The sequence below is a fragment of the Nestor notabilis genome, unplaced genomic scaffold (assembly GCF_000696875.1).
Source record: "Nestor notabilis isolate BGI_N333 unplaced genomic scaffold, ASM69687v1 scaffold35100, whole genome shotgun sequence".
NCBI classification, from domain to species: domain Eukaryota; kingdom Metazoa; phylum Chordata; class Aves; order Psittaciformes; family Psittacidae; genus Nestor; species Nestor notabilis.
In genome coordinates, this window is record NW_009913065.1 from 16,981 (window position 1) to 30,386 (window position 13,406).

At 40.7% G+C, this 13,406-nt stretch overlaps 1 protein-coding gene across 1 annotated transcript in view; it reads right to left on the reverse strand.

Annotated features, from left to right (window-relative positions):
* Positions 1 to 13,406, reverse strand: part of POMT2 (protein-O-mannosyltransferase 2) — a 23,236-nt gene that overhangs the window by 3,890 nt on the left and 5,940 nt on the right. Inside the window, exons 6-14 of the mRNA XM_010022599.1 lie at positions 11,782 to 11,888; positions 10,841 to 10,923; positions 9,732 to 9,841; positions 7,661 to 7,727; positions 6,735 to 6,807; positions 5,018 to 5,096; positions 4,090 to 4,241; positions 2,323 to 2,414; positions 1,150 to 1,226 (exon numbers count right to left, since the gene is read on the reverse strand). Of these exons, the coding sequence (XP_010020901.1) occupies positions 1,150 to 1,226; positions 2,323 to 2,414; positions 4,090 to 4,241; positions 5,018 to 5,096; positions 6,735 to 6,807; positions 7,661 to 7,727; positions 9,732 to 9,841; positions 10,841 to 10,923; positions 11,782 to 11,888 (840 nt within the window). The remainder of the gene's footprint in view (positions 1 to 1,149; positions 1,227 to 2,322; positions 2,415 to 4,089; positions 4,242 to 5,017; positions 5,097 to 6,734; positions 6,808 to 7,660; positions 7,728 to 9,731; positions 9,842 to 10,840; positions 10,924 to 11,781; positions 11,889 to 13,406) is intronic.

Here is a 13,406-nt window from a genome sequence, read left to right on the forward strand (position 1 = left end):
ATAAAATTCAAATGAGCAGGCAGTTATGCTGCAAAGCCTTCCCAGAAATGTCTGGGTACACAAACATACATCAATACTCTTCCTGAGTAAAGGCTGTTTTCTGACTACATAAACACATCATCTTCCAGAAATGGTCACAATGAGAACAATGAATGTTTTAATATTACTGTGCAAGTGAAAATGTTCTTTGGGTATCATTAGAGGAAATATTCTCTCATTTATCTTCTTCAGCTTTTCTGTCACTGAGGACACGTTGCATAAGCAAGACCTTTGTTCATTAAGAGACTACTTCGACAGGCTTCCCTCCACTGAAAAAAAGGCCTCAGAAAGATTATTTCCATGGAAACTCATGCAGGTGCTTCCTTACCTGAGACAGTATTATCACTGGTTGCCATGGAAACGCTTAGCATTAATAATTTGCTTGACTACCTTGTTTCTCTTAGGAATCTGAAAAGAGCTTTGCAAACAGTAGCAAATAAAGCCTTAAACTCATTTCTCAAAATAGTAACTTCTCGTTTTTCAGATGAAGGATTGAGAGCTGGAAGCAGAAGGGCTGTGCCCAAGAGCACAAAGAACAATCATGGGGAAAGACTGCAAGAGCAGTCCACCTCGAAAATATTAAATCCAGCTCTTTTTATTTTTTTTTTAATATTCAGGGATAAACAGGGAAGAGGAAAGCAGAAAAGACAGCACCTTGGTGAACTTAAAAAAAAAAAAAAAGGAAATTTTCAGTCTTCAATCCAAACATTTATTGCTCTCCTGTCTGTCTAGCTAATTTTTCTAACTGACCACAATAATATCCTCCTGCCTTGCAAATATTAATCTAACTTTAAAACCTTCCAGTAATGTAAGGAAAATTTCCAACTGTCCTTTACAGAACTGAATTTCAGCAGCGGAGGGACTACATAAATAGGCAGCAGCTAGATTGCACCAATAGCACAGCCAGGTGTCGAGCCCAAGTCTTCCAAACTTTTAGAAGATTTAGCTGCAAGACCACCTCTTTTTCTAAGTATAAATTCCAGTAGGTTGCTGGGTCATGTGAATTCTGCCCTAGCTTGCAGGTGTCATCCAGATATCTCAGAAAATGATATTTCTTTCTGATGCAAGATAAAGAAGGAAAAAAATAATCTAGAATTAATGATACCCTACCTGGATCATGACCATATGGGATTCTAGCAGAATTTCTGCAAAAGAGGGCTTCAAAACATCCAGGCTGATATTGGGCACTTCAGAAAAAAGAGATAAAAATAGATTAGAAGTCTGTATGGTTTACTTTTATTTGCATGTTTCATAATAAACTGAACTCTCTCCTCCTGTGACAAATCTGCTTCTAGCACCTTTTTTAACTCCCTGCGCAATTCATTCATATTCTAAACACAGAGGCTTGCAGTCAAAAGTATCCCCCAGTGAATTTCACAACTGATGTACTCCTAGATTTCCTTTACTTTCAGGAGCAAGAGAAATAGATAAAAGTCCATGAAATGAACAGATTTGTATTTCTAGCTGAAATTAGAGACATATTGTTCGTAAGCTGCTGTTTATCTGTAAATGAGCCATGAGTGTGGGAATGTAAAATGCATTACAAAAGAGAAAATTCTACCAAGTCAATAGCCTAGGATTTCTCTCCTTTGGTTTGCGTACAGTCACTCTGAAAGGTTGAAGAAACTAGGTTTCTTAATAACTCAGCCCAGTCATCTGCAATTCATGGGATGAAAATTGTATCAAATTATTCAGGCCAAATGAGGCTGTGACACATATTTAACTCCTGGATGAGGCTGCAAGGCCCATCTGTCATTACTGGCAAACTTGGTTCTCTGTCACACTTCTATTCATTTCTTGATGGTACTGCAAAGTCATTATTTAGCATGCCTCCAGTAAGAGAGGGAAGGACAGAACAAGGTGGACCTCAGCTTTTAAGAAAAAAAACCCAAAACATCAAAGTATGCATGACATGTTCATATTGATGACAGTAATTCCCAATCAAACCAATTATGTTAATAATATGTTAATGTTATGTTAATAACAGCCTCTACTGCAGTGCTCATAAAACGTCACACTTTTGTTACCAATGAAGATCTCAAAATCCTTTAAGAAGCCTTTATACTTCCACTACATTTAAAGCATTAGCACCAGCTTAGAGTACAAACAGTGAAGTGGAAAAAAGCTATGCATCTGTGAACAACTGGCCCAAGTTCAGCAAGTTCATGCCTGATTTGGGAAAGAACCACACTGAATGCCAGTCCTTGCCATCTGATAGCTCATCCCTTTCTTTAACAACAAGCCAAGACACACTCTCAAATGAAAAGGAAATAAATGACTTACACTTCGAGTTAATATGATCTTCAAAGTTCCAGAGGGAATTGGGAGTCTCCTTCAGGTATGGCGTGCAGGTGACTTCCAATTGTTCCCAACCCCTGAGGAACAGCAAAACAGTCAGCCACCACCCCACAAATGATCATTCCATACTTGCAGCTCATGTCTGATTTTTTCCCCATTTACCTTTATACTTCCCCACAACACCTACCGTACCACTCAACCCCAGCCCCTGCACTCTTACGTGCTCTAAGCACTATGTAGAAACCAAACCAGATTTGCAAGGTAGCCAGCATCAAAATGATACCAAATCTGTGAACCACATTTCTAACTTTGGGCATCTAATCTAAAACCAAAACCTAAGTCCATACATAACTAGTGGGATTTTTGAAGATGACGCACATTGACAAACTACATCAAGTCAACCCTTTCAGTTTCTCCACAAGACAATAACCATCATTAACTCAATCTATGCCTACAGCAACTGTATTACAGAAATGGAAGAATGACTTTAGAGGATCCCACTAACTGTTCATTTAGTCTGTCACCCTATTTCTAGCAGGTGACATCAAAAACTTTGAGAGAAAGTGCATCAAATCCCACAGTAATGTCATAGATTAATAAGAAATTTTCTACCAATCACCACTTAGCAGACTTAACTCCACTAATTAATTAATTCCATTCATTAATCACCATTTCATTCTCTGAAGGACAGTTATTACTACCCTTCAAATTCCTAAAAAAAAAAAAAAAAAAAAAAATCCAGTATGCTCTAACCATTCTTATTTGCAGTTAACATTTTCTCCCCCTCAGCTTTTTATGTCATCAATATTTTGTGGCAATAACTTCCATTCACAGGGTTTGTGTTAGAGGAAAAAAAACCCCACACCCTTTCTTGAATGCTGTTGACAGAAGTAGCAATTTATTTTTTAGAAAACCAATTGCATTAATTACCCATGAGCCCAGTGTTACTGGTAAAGCCTAAATGGCACTTGCATTCCTGACCAGGCAGTCACCAGAGGTATCTGCCTGCACTCACTATGATTCAGCATCCACAGGATTCCTTAGAAGCCCTTTTTACCATAACACAGTGAAGGGAAACCTAAGATAGCAGTAGCAGAGGCTGCTCTGGAAACAGAAGCAACATGACGGCACAGCCTGCTGCTTCAGGATCTGTGTTAGCATCCCACACAGTACAGTTTTGCAGATACACCAGCTTGCTTGGCATTAGTCTGGATGTCTCTGCATATACTTAATTTTAATTATAAAAATATATAATTCAAGGACATACTAAATCCTGACCTCTGCTCATATCAGCTTGTTACCGCTGCCCCCGCTTCAGATGTTTCATGCAAAAATGGCAGAAAGTCTTGAATCATGAAATAAAATCTGGAGGATTATGGTATGGAACAGCATGAATTGTCCCAGTTTCCAGCAATTTTTGTGAGCCCCAAGGATAAAATGGACCTCGAAGAACACATCTGTCATTTCCTCCTGGACTTAAGAGATTACAAGATCTACACCCATGCCATTGTTGGATCTCTTACAAGGGATATTATTTTTCAGAGCTCTATACCTTCACTGTAACAGACTGCATAACCCTAACTCAGACCTTTTCCTGTGGTTATATTTTTAGTACTGCTAGTTACTTTTTTATTGTTTTAAAGACAAAAAACCTGAGGAAATATGGTTATTGTTTAGTTTAAAAGTACGATTGAGCAAAGGAACGTCAACTCAAGGCCTTGCGGGGGTGGAGGGAGATTACAAGCTATTTACCATTTTGGCAGAATCTTTCCAGAAGAGCCCAATACACATCCTGTGGCCACATGAGTTAGCCGGACTTGACTCCGTAGTACTCTGATGAGCTTCCCAGACTTTCTGCCCACCACTTCAATCCGCCAAAAATCATTGGAGTCTCCTGTTCCATTCTATGATGCAAAAATACCATAGGAGAAAAAACCAAAAGAAAACAAACCCCGCCAAAAAAAAACCCAAAACAAAACCAAAACCCAAACAATTAAAAGACATATGTGATTGAAACACTGCAAACAGGAACTTCTGAAACACTAATGGTGGCAAAGCTAAACAAAGGAGCCCAGGCTACCCTTGCTCAGACTTCACAGAAGAGATTCCCCATTAGGAAAAGATGATTCTAGACATGAGCAACCACTCACAAATACATTTTTATCTTGCCAACCTTAAATATTTTTGCTTCCAATTCATCCTTGACTGTGGCTCAGAGTTACATTTTAAAAAAGGGTAACTTGGCAGCCTCACAAAAGGGGTTCAGGCAACAGCCTCTTGCATTTGGAAATTCAGCCCTCAAAGCAGATTTCATTTTTGTGATTCAAAATTCTGTCATCATTCTGTCACAAAAAGGCACTTGTCTATGTGACAAGGCCAAATACATAAAATAATACTTGTCAGAGCAACTTCAAGGTTGCTCAGTTTGGCATTTCAGGAGTTGAATACTGCCACAGCTACACTGGCAGTAAAAGCTTAAATTATTTTCTTGTCTGTGTTCGCATTACATAGACCTTGAATATGAGAAGCTATTTCATACTAAATCAGTTTTAACTCCAGTATGGTTAAAACTTATTATCACATTAGCTAACAAACTAAAAGACCAAGAATAAAACCCCTTGGCCTAGTATGAACTCTCTCTAAAAGAAGAGGCTTTTGTTTTATTCTGCCATTCACTTACTATTCCATAAGCAGTGACCTGAAAATGCTTCCGTGTCAGGGGAGCCTCATGCTGGTGACTGTGAAGATTTCTAGAAGTTCTGAAACAAAATTAAAAGTCAAACCTTGTTTTGCTTTTACGTCTCAGTCAATTTGTGACAAGAACTCTGGTTTGAGCCATTCAGAGAGCTGCCAGCACTTTGACCAGCAAATTCCAGCCAAGGGCAGGGCAGGATGCAGCCTTAACAGCAATGGGAGCCACGAAGTGAAACATCAGCTTCCTATCATGCAACTCTGAGCTTATGCCACACTGGGCAGTGCTGGAAAAGGAGGACAGCATGAATAAATCCAACCCTCAAGCTATAATCCGCTACTTCCAAGTGGAAACGCCATTGCTAGGCTTTTGGGAGTTTGTTTTGGGGGTTTGTTAGTTGTTTTTGGTTTGGGGTTGGTTTTTTTTTAACAAAGAGTAAAAGTGGGACTTCTTGCAAGAAGCAAAGCAAGACCCTGACCCCTCTTGATAATGGGTTTTACTTTTGAGGGGAAGGATTTTACAATTTAGTCAGGCACAGACCTACTGAGGGGGGAATCAGTGGCCCCCATTAGCACCAGCTGTACATGGTGCAGACAAACAGCCTCCCACCCTAGCCAGGACTGATAACTGAGGCAGCCAGAAAGGCCTAGCCATACCCTGGTCAGTCCTTAATAAAACCACTCTAACAGTAGACCCCCATCATCACCAGTGCAACAGCATCCAGCCCGGCCTCATGGGCACAGACACCCCCTGCCCATGCTGGGCGAGGCTCACACGCAAGGGGACGAGCGCTATCTGCCGGATCTTTTCCGCAGCACCACAATTCCACCTCCGGTTCTGGAGACCTCATCAAGACCTAACCAGTATTGCCTAATCAAGATTTTATCACTTCATTGTATCTATTTGATAGTAAACCCCAAAATTCAAGACTTTTTTTTTTTTAAGTCCTAAAATCATTTGGGAAACCTAAGCAATAATTTGTGAACACACAATACCAGATATTTCCAGGCTCACAAGTTCAGAGCTTCTGTTAAGAAAGCAAAGCTGCAACAGCACAGACTATTGTGGCACAGTGACGTTAGACTAGATGAATATTAAATATCAAGTCACTAGGGTTACACTACTTCCTCTCAGGAATTCCCTACTTGATCTTAAAGGTCTTTTCCAACCTAGTTGATTCTATGATTCTGTGATATAGAGAAGGAAGACACCAGCTGAGATTCTTGTTCCAAGTGTTTCATTGCTGTGATCTCAGTGCTGTTGACAACTTCACCAGGTGAATACTGCCTGTACACACAGGACAGGACACCTGTAGTATGCTGACAAAAAACACCCCACACTCTATTTGCTTAGAAAACTCAGAGAGTGGGGACAAGCAAAAGAATGAGGGTTTTGATACTGCTTCTTTGCAGTAGAGTTACCCTTAATACGGCACCTCACACAGCTGAACAAATCTCTCTTCTGCTCAGGAAGGTATTTTTAATGAAGTTGTGTGGTTCTGATGAAAGTTTCCCACTGACAGACACCCTTCAAAACATAAACTGTAGAAAAACTCCACAAACCAAACAGTGGAAATGTGTATATACAGACACCTCTGCCACACAGCCTGCTTGTGCTGGCCTAAAATGTAATCTCCAGCAAAACGAGTCTCCCACCAATTCTATTCAATCATGCAATACCTTTGAATCCCAGAAATCATCCTTACTCTTTATGTTCCAGACGAATAATATCTCCGTGCCTCACAAACTCCACGGGGATCGAGGGGTCTGATGGATCTGCTGAAGGAAGACAAAGTTATCCTATCAATGCACCAACAAACATAGAAGGGTCTTGAAAAGTTTCTTGGGAATGCTCATGCCTCAGGCAGGCAATACAAGGCAAACAAATTTGTGTTGACTCTGTAAGCCTGGTATAAACCACTGCTCTAGTTTAAAGAGTGCTACTCCAAAGAACATGAACCCAGGCAGCACATACTGCCCTTAAAGAGGATGCCTGGTCGGGCTAACACCAAAACTATATATGTATATATATATATTTCATGAACTATAAAATTACTCTTGCAACAGTGATTATGAGTTTGTTTTATCCGTTATTTACATTTTTTGTTGTTTAGATAGTTCTTGTTAATTTTTATATACACATGCTGCAGGTGAAGAAACTGAACTCTGCCAGACCAAACACACCTCAGCTACACTATATGATATTCTAAAACAACAGATGTATGTGCAAGCCATAGATCTTCACCTTCACTAGTATTATCTTGCCCCAGCAAGCATTCATGCAAATCAGTTAAACACAATGTACCAGAATGCACCAGGGCCCAACTTCTCTAACATCCACAGCCACAATAACAGATTCCACAAAATATTAACTAAATTCAGAATAATTTTCTCTGCAGCCCTGCCTAGCTGAAAAGTTGTCAATGCAACCTTAAACTAAGAAAGTCTTATTTACTTCAGCTGCAGAAAACACAGTAGACGAAAACAGCATCTGTCAAGATGGAACCAGATTTCCCTTGTTCTTCTCTGCTCCACATATCCATGAAGGATACTTTGCCCTGGAGGGAAGTCTGAATATTTAAGTGAAAACTGAAGCAGCAGTTATAAAACACACTTCACTGGCATTTGTTACCTGTGTCTGAATCATGTTTCTTTATAATCCAGAGGTTATTCAAATCTTTATGTAAGTAGGCAGTGACCTGAAAGCACATGATGTATTATTTTACCAAACAAGAAAAATGGTGGTGATGGCAAACACACATTCACCAGCAAACTGAAGTCCCAACTGAATGCATCAATAACATAGAAAGCCTGGCATAACATTTATGACAGTGCCTTCTAGAAAGGCCAATCCTTAACCCTTGATCACACCTTTTACTCAGTGTATAGCCCCATATGCTTAATGGCGGTTCACATGCATCACAGGTATTGGCCTCCAACCATACAGCTTGACCTCCTCTCACACTACTTCAGAGGCTCCTTCTCCAATAGGATATCTAAACCTGACTTTCTGAGTAGTCACTGACCAATATCAGAACCAGAAAACAGAAACAGCACTGGCTTTGCAGACAGCCATCACTGGTAGAGATGCAAGACAACAGGCTGCCTGTGACAACCATAATACCTCTGCCAAAAGATCCAGGCAAGACAAGAAGGAATTGGGGACTAGCTGTTAAAGCCACGCACGCTGCCCATCTTACCCTTACTGGCCCACTCAGCCTCACATAGAGTAACTGCTCCTACTGCTACCATGGGCAGGGGAAACCATCTGGCCCCACGGTGCTGCTCCCGAGGGCAGCCTTCCCAAGAAGCATGGGGAACTGTGCCCACCCTGCTCACTCCCCTTTCCAGCAGCAACAAGGTCTGTTCTGTGGGACCCTAGCCTAGGCCCAGACCTGTGCCCCCCACTGAGGTGGAAGAAGGTGGCCCAGTGAGAGGCAGAACATACACAAGTGACTGAGGGTGGGGAAAAAGGGAGAGCTGGAGGTTTTATCATCAGGAGAGAAAGGAGAAGGCAATTTGATCACAGTCCCCATCTTTTCCTCCCTAAATCTCATCCAAGTTATGAACTCCCTTCTCCTCTCCACAGCCCCCAAACTCTCACAGCCCCCCACCCTTGTCCTTCCTCCATGGCAGGGAGCACAGGGGGCAAAATCTCCACCTTTTCCCACTTACCTTCCAGGAAACTCGCATCAGTATCCTCTTCAAATCCCCCCTTCCCTGCTTTTAGTATCATAAAGCATGCTCTGCACTTGAATTCTGCCTATCTTTGAACTAGTTTGGGTATGACATCTCCATCTATGGTAATAAACATTAGTGTCACATGAGAGTATTAGAACTTTTGTTTGGGAAGGACAGCAGGAAAAGAATATTGACACAAAGTTTTAATTTCTGGAAACGTCTTTCTCATCACGGTGACTGAACTGAGTTAAAACAAATACTTGTTTTTCTCTATCAACTTTCTTTCAAGGAGCCCAGAACAATTTTTAGACACTAACATGCAAACTGCAAAATATATCTTGGGAAAACTGCAGCAACTGCAAAGATTTGTGAAGCTTGATGGTGATAGACAAATATAAGACATTAATACAAAATTTGTACTACTTAATTAGCAATAGTTACATGATTTCTGATTTTTACTTTGACTTATTGCTTAATCGTTTAATCAGAAGCTCTAATTTAATGAGTAAAGCCTTACAAATTCTTTGTCAATGGATGAAGAAAGCAAGGCACGAAAGGAGAGTAATTCATGTAAGGTCACAGAGGCCAGTGGCAGGAGTGAAACAACATACAGTAGTCCTGCTGCTTTTAAAACACATCATTGAAACCTATGCGATAAACTAATTCATGTTTTAAATATAAGTTTTACGGCCTTCTTTGAGGTAACAACTGCACTTTCAGTATGTAGAATTATTTTTAAGTCCTCTTGGCCTCCACCTACCAAAGGTGATCTTGCTATGACAACCAAGCCTTGTTACTGTAAGTCACCTCTCTGGTGCAATGTGGTAGGCTCCCTTCGAGCATCCTTTTTACTCAGACTTCCAAGCCAAGTGCACAGCTGTGGCACTGAGAGGGTAAGAGATGCTGAGTAAATACATAGCTCCTGTCACAACAACCCTGAACACTAAGTGCAATGGGAGGGAGCTACAACCATTGACTACAGTGACTGTAGTCAAGAGGCAATGCTACCGCAGCACACTAACCTGCTGCTGGCGAGCCCCAATGCCCTCTGGGTAGAGGTGCCAGTGGGAGTGAAGGTAGCCCCCTGCCATCCGGAGGTTCTTCATCGTGACCACAGATCCATATGCCACGTCTACATGGGAAGGAAGAACGAAAGAAAAAAGGCATAAGGCAGCTCTCCTATAAATACTTCCCCCAGCTAGTCTGCAGTGCTCCGATTAGGCATGCATTCTCCTGCTTTGTTTTGATGAAAGCCTGTTTCCTGTTTGACAGTTACTCCACAGAGCTCATTGCAAGCTTATCTTCCATTCTCAACCACAATTCAGTAAAACTGTTACATAACATTTGGCTGAAACACTTAAAATTCTCCCACCTAGTTTAAACATAAACAAGCTCTACTTCTTTTGTATGCAACACAAGAGGGAAGGAAGGCAAGTTCAGCTATCAGATTGCAGAGCTGATACCCTAGCTTAAAACACCTTCCTACATAGCTTCCCAGCACAAGTGAGAGTACAGTGTTGGAGAATGTTCTCCCACTAGCGTATCTGGAGCAGCAAACAGCTAGAGAAAAGCTGAAGGAATCAGAAAGCTAAACCATATTAAAGTTTGTTCAATAGTCCCTAGCCAACCTGAGGATCAGACAACAATCACAGAGCCATCTTTCCCCTAAATTCGTACGCATTCAGAGTACACTGCTGACTGAGCGTCCTGTGTCACAAAGGAGTTGAGAGTTTTCATCTTTTCATTTACATGTATTTTGAAAACAAATTCCACATCTGAACATCTTACAAACCTAAGATGAACAGGACAAATCTCTTTTTGTTGTCTCAAGCAACATAAAGGCCAATAACTAACCAGATGCATGCACACAAAACTCAAATCCCTTCAAATAGCATCTTTCCCTCTAGAAGGAATACAATGAAACAGGTAGTGACCATGCAGTAAACACAGTCTTCTTTTCAGCCTTTTTCTTTTCTGTTAATAAATAAAACCGCACAGAGGAACAGCATGGATCTGACCCGGAAGGGATAATCTGCACTGTCCTGCACTGAGTTGCAGGACATGTTGGTTTTATTTAAATCCCCACATACACTGACAACAGTCAGAGTGGTTTATTCTTTTGGATACTCACGCTCTGGAACGGAGATATTATGAAGATTGTTCCCAATCAGCTGGGACTGAAATGCTGAACTGAAGAAACCATCCCCAGGACCACTGCAAAAGAGAGCAAAGAATGTAACAATTCAGAGTCTGCAAACAGGCATACAGATCTCTGTCACGTATTAATAGTATTTAGAGAAGGAAAACAATAAAACCAGATACGGCATCAGGAGAAGAATGACTGCAGCTCCCTTAGATGCACACGCCTCAAATGCTGTGAATCATGGCAGATACAGTCTTGCAGGAAATTGCCCAGAGCTGCAAATACTTGAGGTCACAAAAATGTACACACTGGCACTGCACAAAGCACCATCAACTATCTTTGGAGGTGTTCTTATGACAAATAAACTGACCCACTATCAGGTTAGATATAACAAAGCCTCCCTCTGGGGTTCCGTTAAGTCTCATTTCTGCTAAAAAGTTAGTGGTAGACAAGGTTAAACTGAAAAACTATGGATTTATTTTTATAATCTTTTTTTATGGTTAAACACTTATTCACCTCATCTCTTAATGCTGGCGTATGGAAAAACATTGGCCATTTTACTAGCTGTTGTGCTCTTTCCATACAAATTTTCTTTTAAATTAAAAAAAAAAAAAAAAGAAAAAAAAAGAAAAAGAATGGAGTTGAGACATTTTCAGGTCCAAGAAAGAGAGGAGGAAAGAAAAGAGACTGAGAGTTTGGTTAGGATTCTTGCTTGGCATTTCAGAAAGTCTCAAGCTCAAATTCAGTTTCACTGCCAGCTTGGCCAGAGCCCTTCTGTAAGAACAATGCAGGAGTTTGGGTAGGGAATTGAACAGACACAGTTTCTGGCTGTGATTCTGACACTGAAAGCAGAGAAATCCATAATGAATAACCTTTAATTCGAAGCAAAGACAAGTGATTCTTCTTCTGGAGAAAACATTGTGAAATACCTTTTATTTAACACTGTAAAATGAACAGCAAACATAGCCGTGTAGAGGGCAAGCGGGAGCAGGATGAGGCAGAGTACACGAGCCAGTAAATGCTTCCCAAACATGACCTGTAACAAACACAACCTGGATCAAACAGTGCAGCTGTAGGAACAACTCCACTCCTTATTTCACAGGACTCTAGTAATGGTCCTATAGCTGGAGCTTGCTGTGCAAGCAAGCTCAACAGGCTGCAGAATTACCTCAAAAAGGCCTAGAAAGAGGTAAAAACTTAGGCAGACCTTGCTGTACATGTTCAAAAGCTGGAGGTGTGGTGCCTTGAAATTTCAGGGTCTTGGGAAGAAGACAAAAAAAAGCAATAGCAGAGTTTAACTTTCCAAAATGCTGAGCATTCCTAACCTTGGCGAAGGAGGTTGGGGAGCTCCCGTATCTCCCATTGACAATACTTAGAAAACAAGGACCTTAATTTCTTTATCGCTGGCACACATCTTCACACTGTTGTTGCTCAGCCAGAAGTTACAGAAAAGTCAGCAGCAAAACCTGTGAGCATTTCACCTGCCTCAACATGAAAGCAGAGTATTTTACTTAAATCACTTGGAAAGGTGATTTGTACACAAATGCCCGAGAAGCAATTACATATTCACATCCTGCTGTCAGTGCTGGTAGTAGAGTAAATAATGTAAAATACAGGGTGGGTAATAAATAGCCGTGGGAGAAGAAAACAGTTAAATAGCAAAAATTTTTGCTATATGTCCACATGTAACTTCAAAGCAAATGAAGGCAGGTGTACTTGCTATCCTCCGTATTTTTTTACATGATACCTATCACACCATCATTAAGCTAATCATTTGCCACCCCTTAATACCAGATCCAAAGATTTCAGAAGTAATGGGAAAAGAGCTGAACACATTACAAAACTAAGTACTCAGTGAAGTCAACAAAATAAACAGTTGCTCAGCTCAAGTACTTCAGCGGAACACTTAACCACTGGGCACTTGGAAAAATGATGATTGATGGTACTTCACCAAATTTATGCAGCAGAGAGGCACATGAAGTAATCTCCACTTCCCTGCTCAAAACAACCACAATATGTTTCAATCTTTGCGAAAAGTTTGTCTGTAACTACAGACTTCAATGCAAAATGAAAATAAGAAAATGCATCTGAAAGTGTCGAGCTAACAGAACAGTGGACCAAGATAAGCTGAGAATTCTGGAAACCAAATTAGTCCCCAAAACACTCCATGTAAATAATCATGAGTAGTTTCCTAACAAATGCAGAGGTAAGTTATTAAGGCTTTCAGGGGTCTAATCCTCACATTTTTCCCCCCCTCTCTTCCTCTCCTCAAACACCAAGGTTGTCAAATAGTTATTCAGAAAGCATCTACCTTCTGGAGTAAATTTCTTTACGTATTCTAACACTCGAGGGGCTTGCTGCCTTTGCTGCCAGCAGCACAAATGAAATCACTGTGCAGCCATCTGCTGGCAGAAAGCTTAGACATGATGGATTTGTTTCATTTCAAATGCAATTAATTGACTTTGCTCAAGAAGTGCATCTCCAGAGCTGGAACACTACATCTTTGCATCCCATATTGATTCACATTAATCAGAAAAAACAAATCACACAGCAG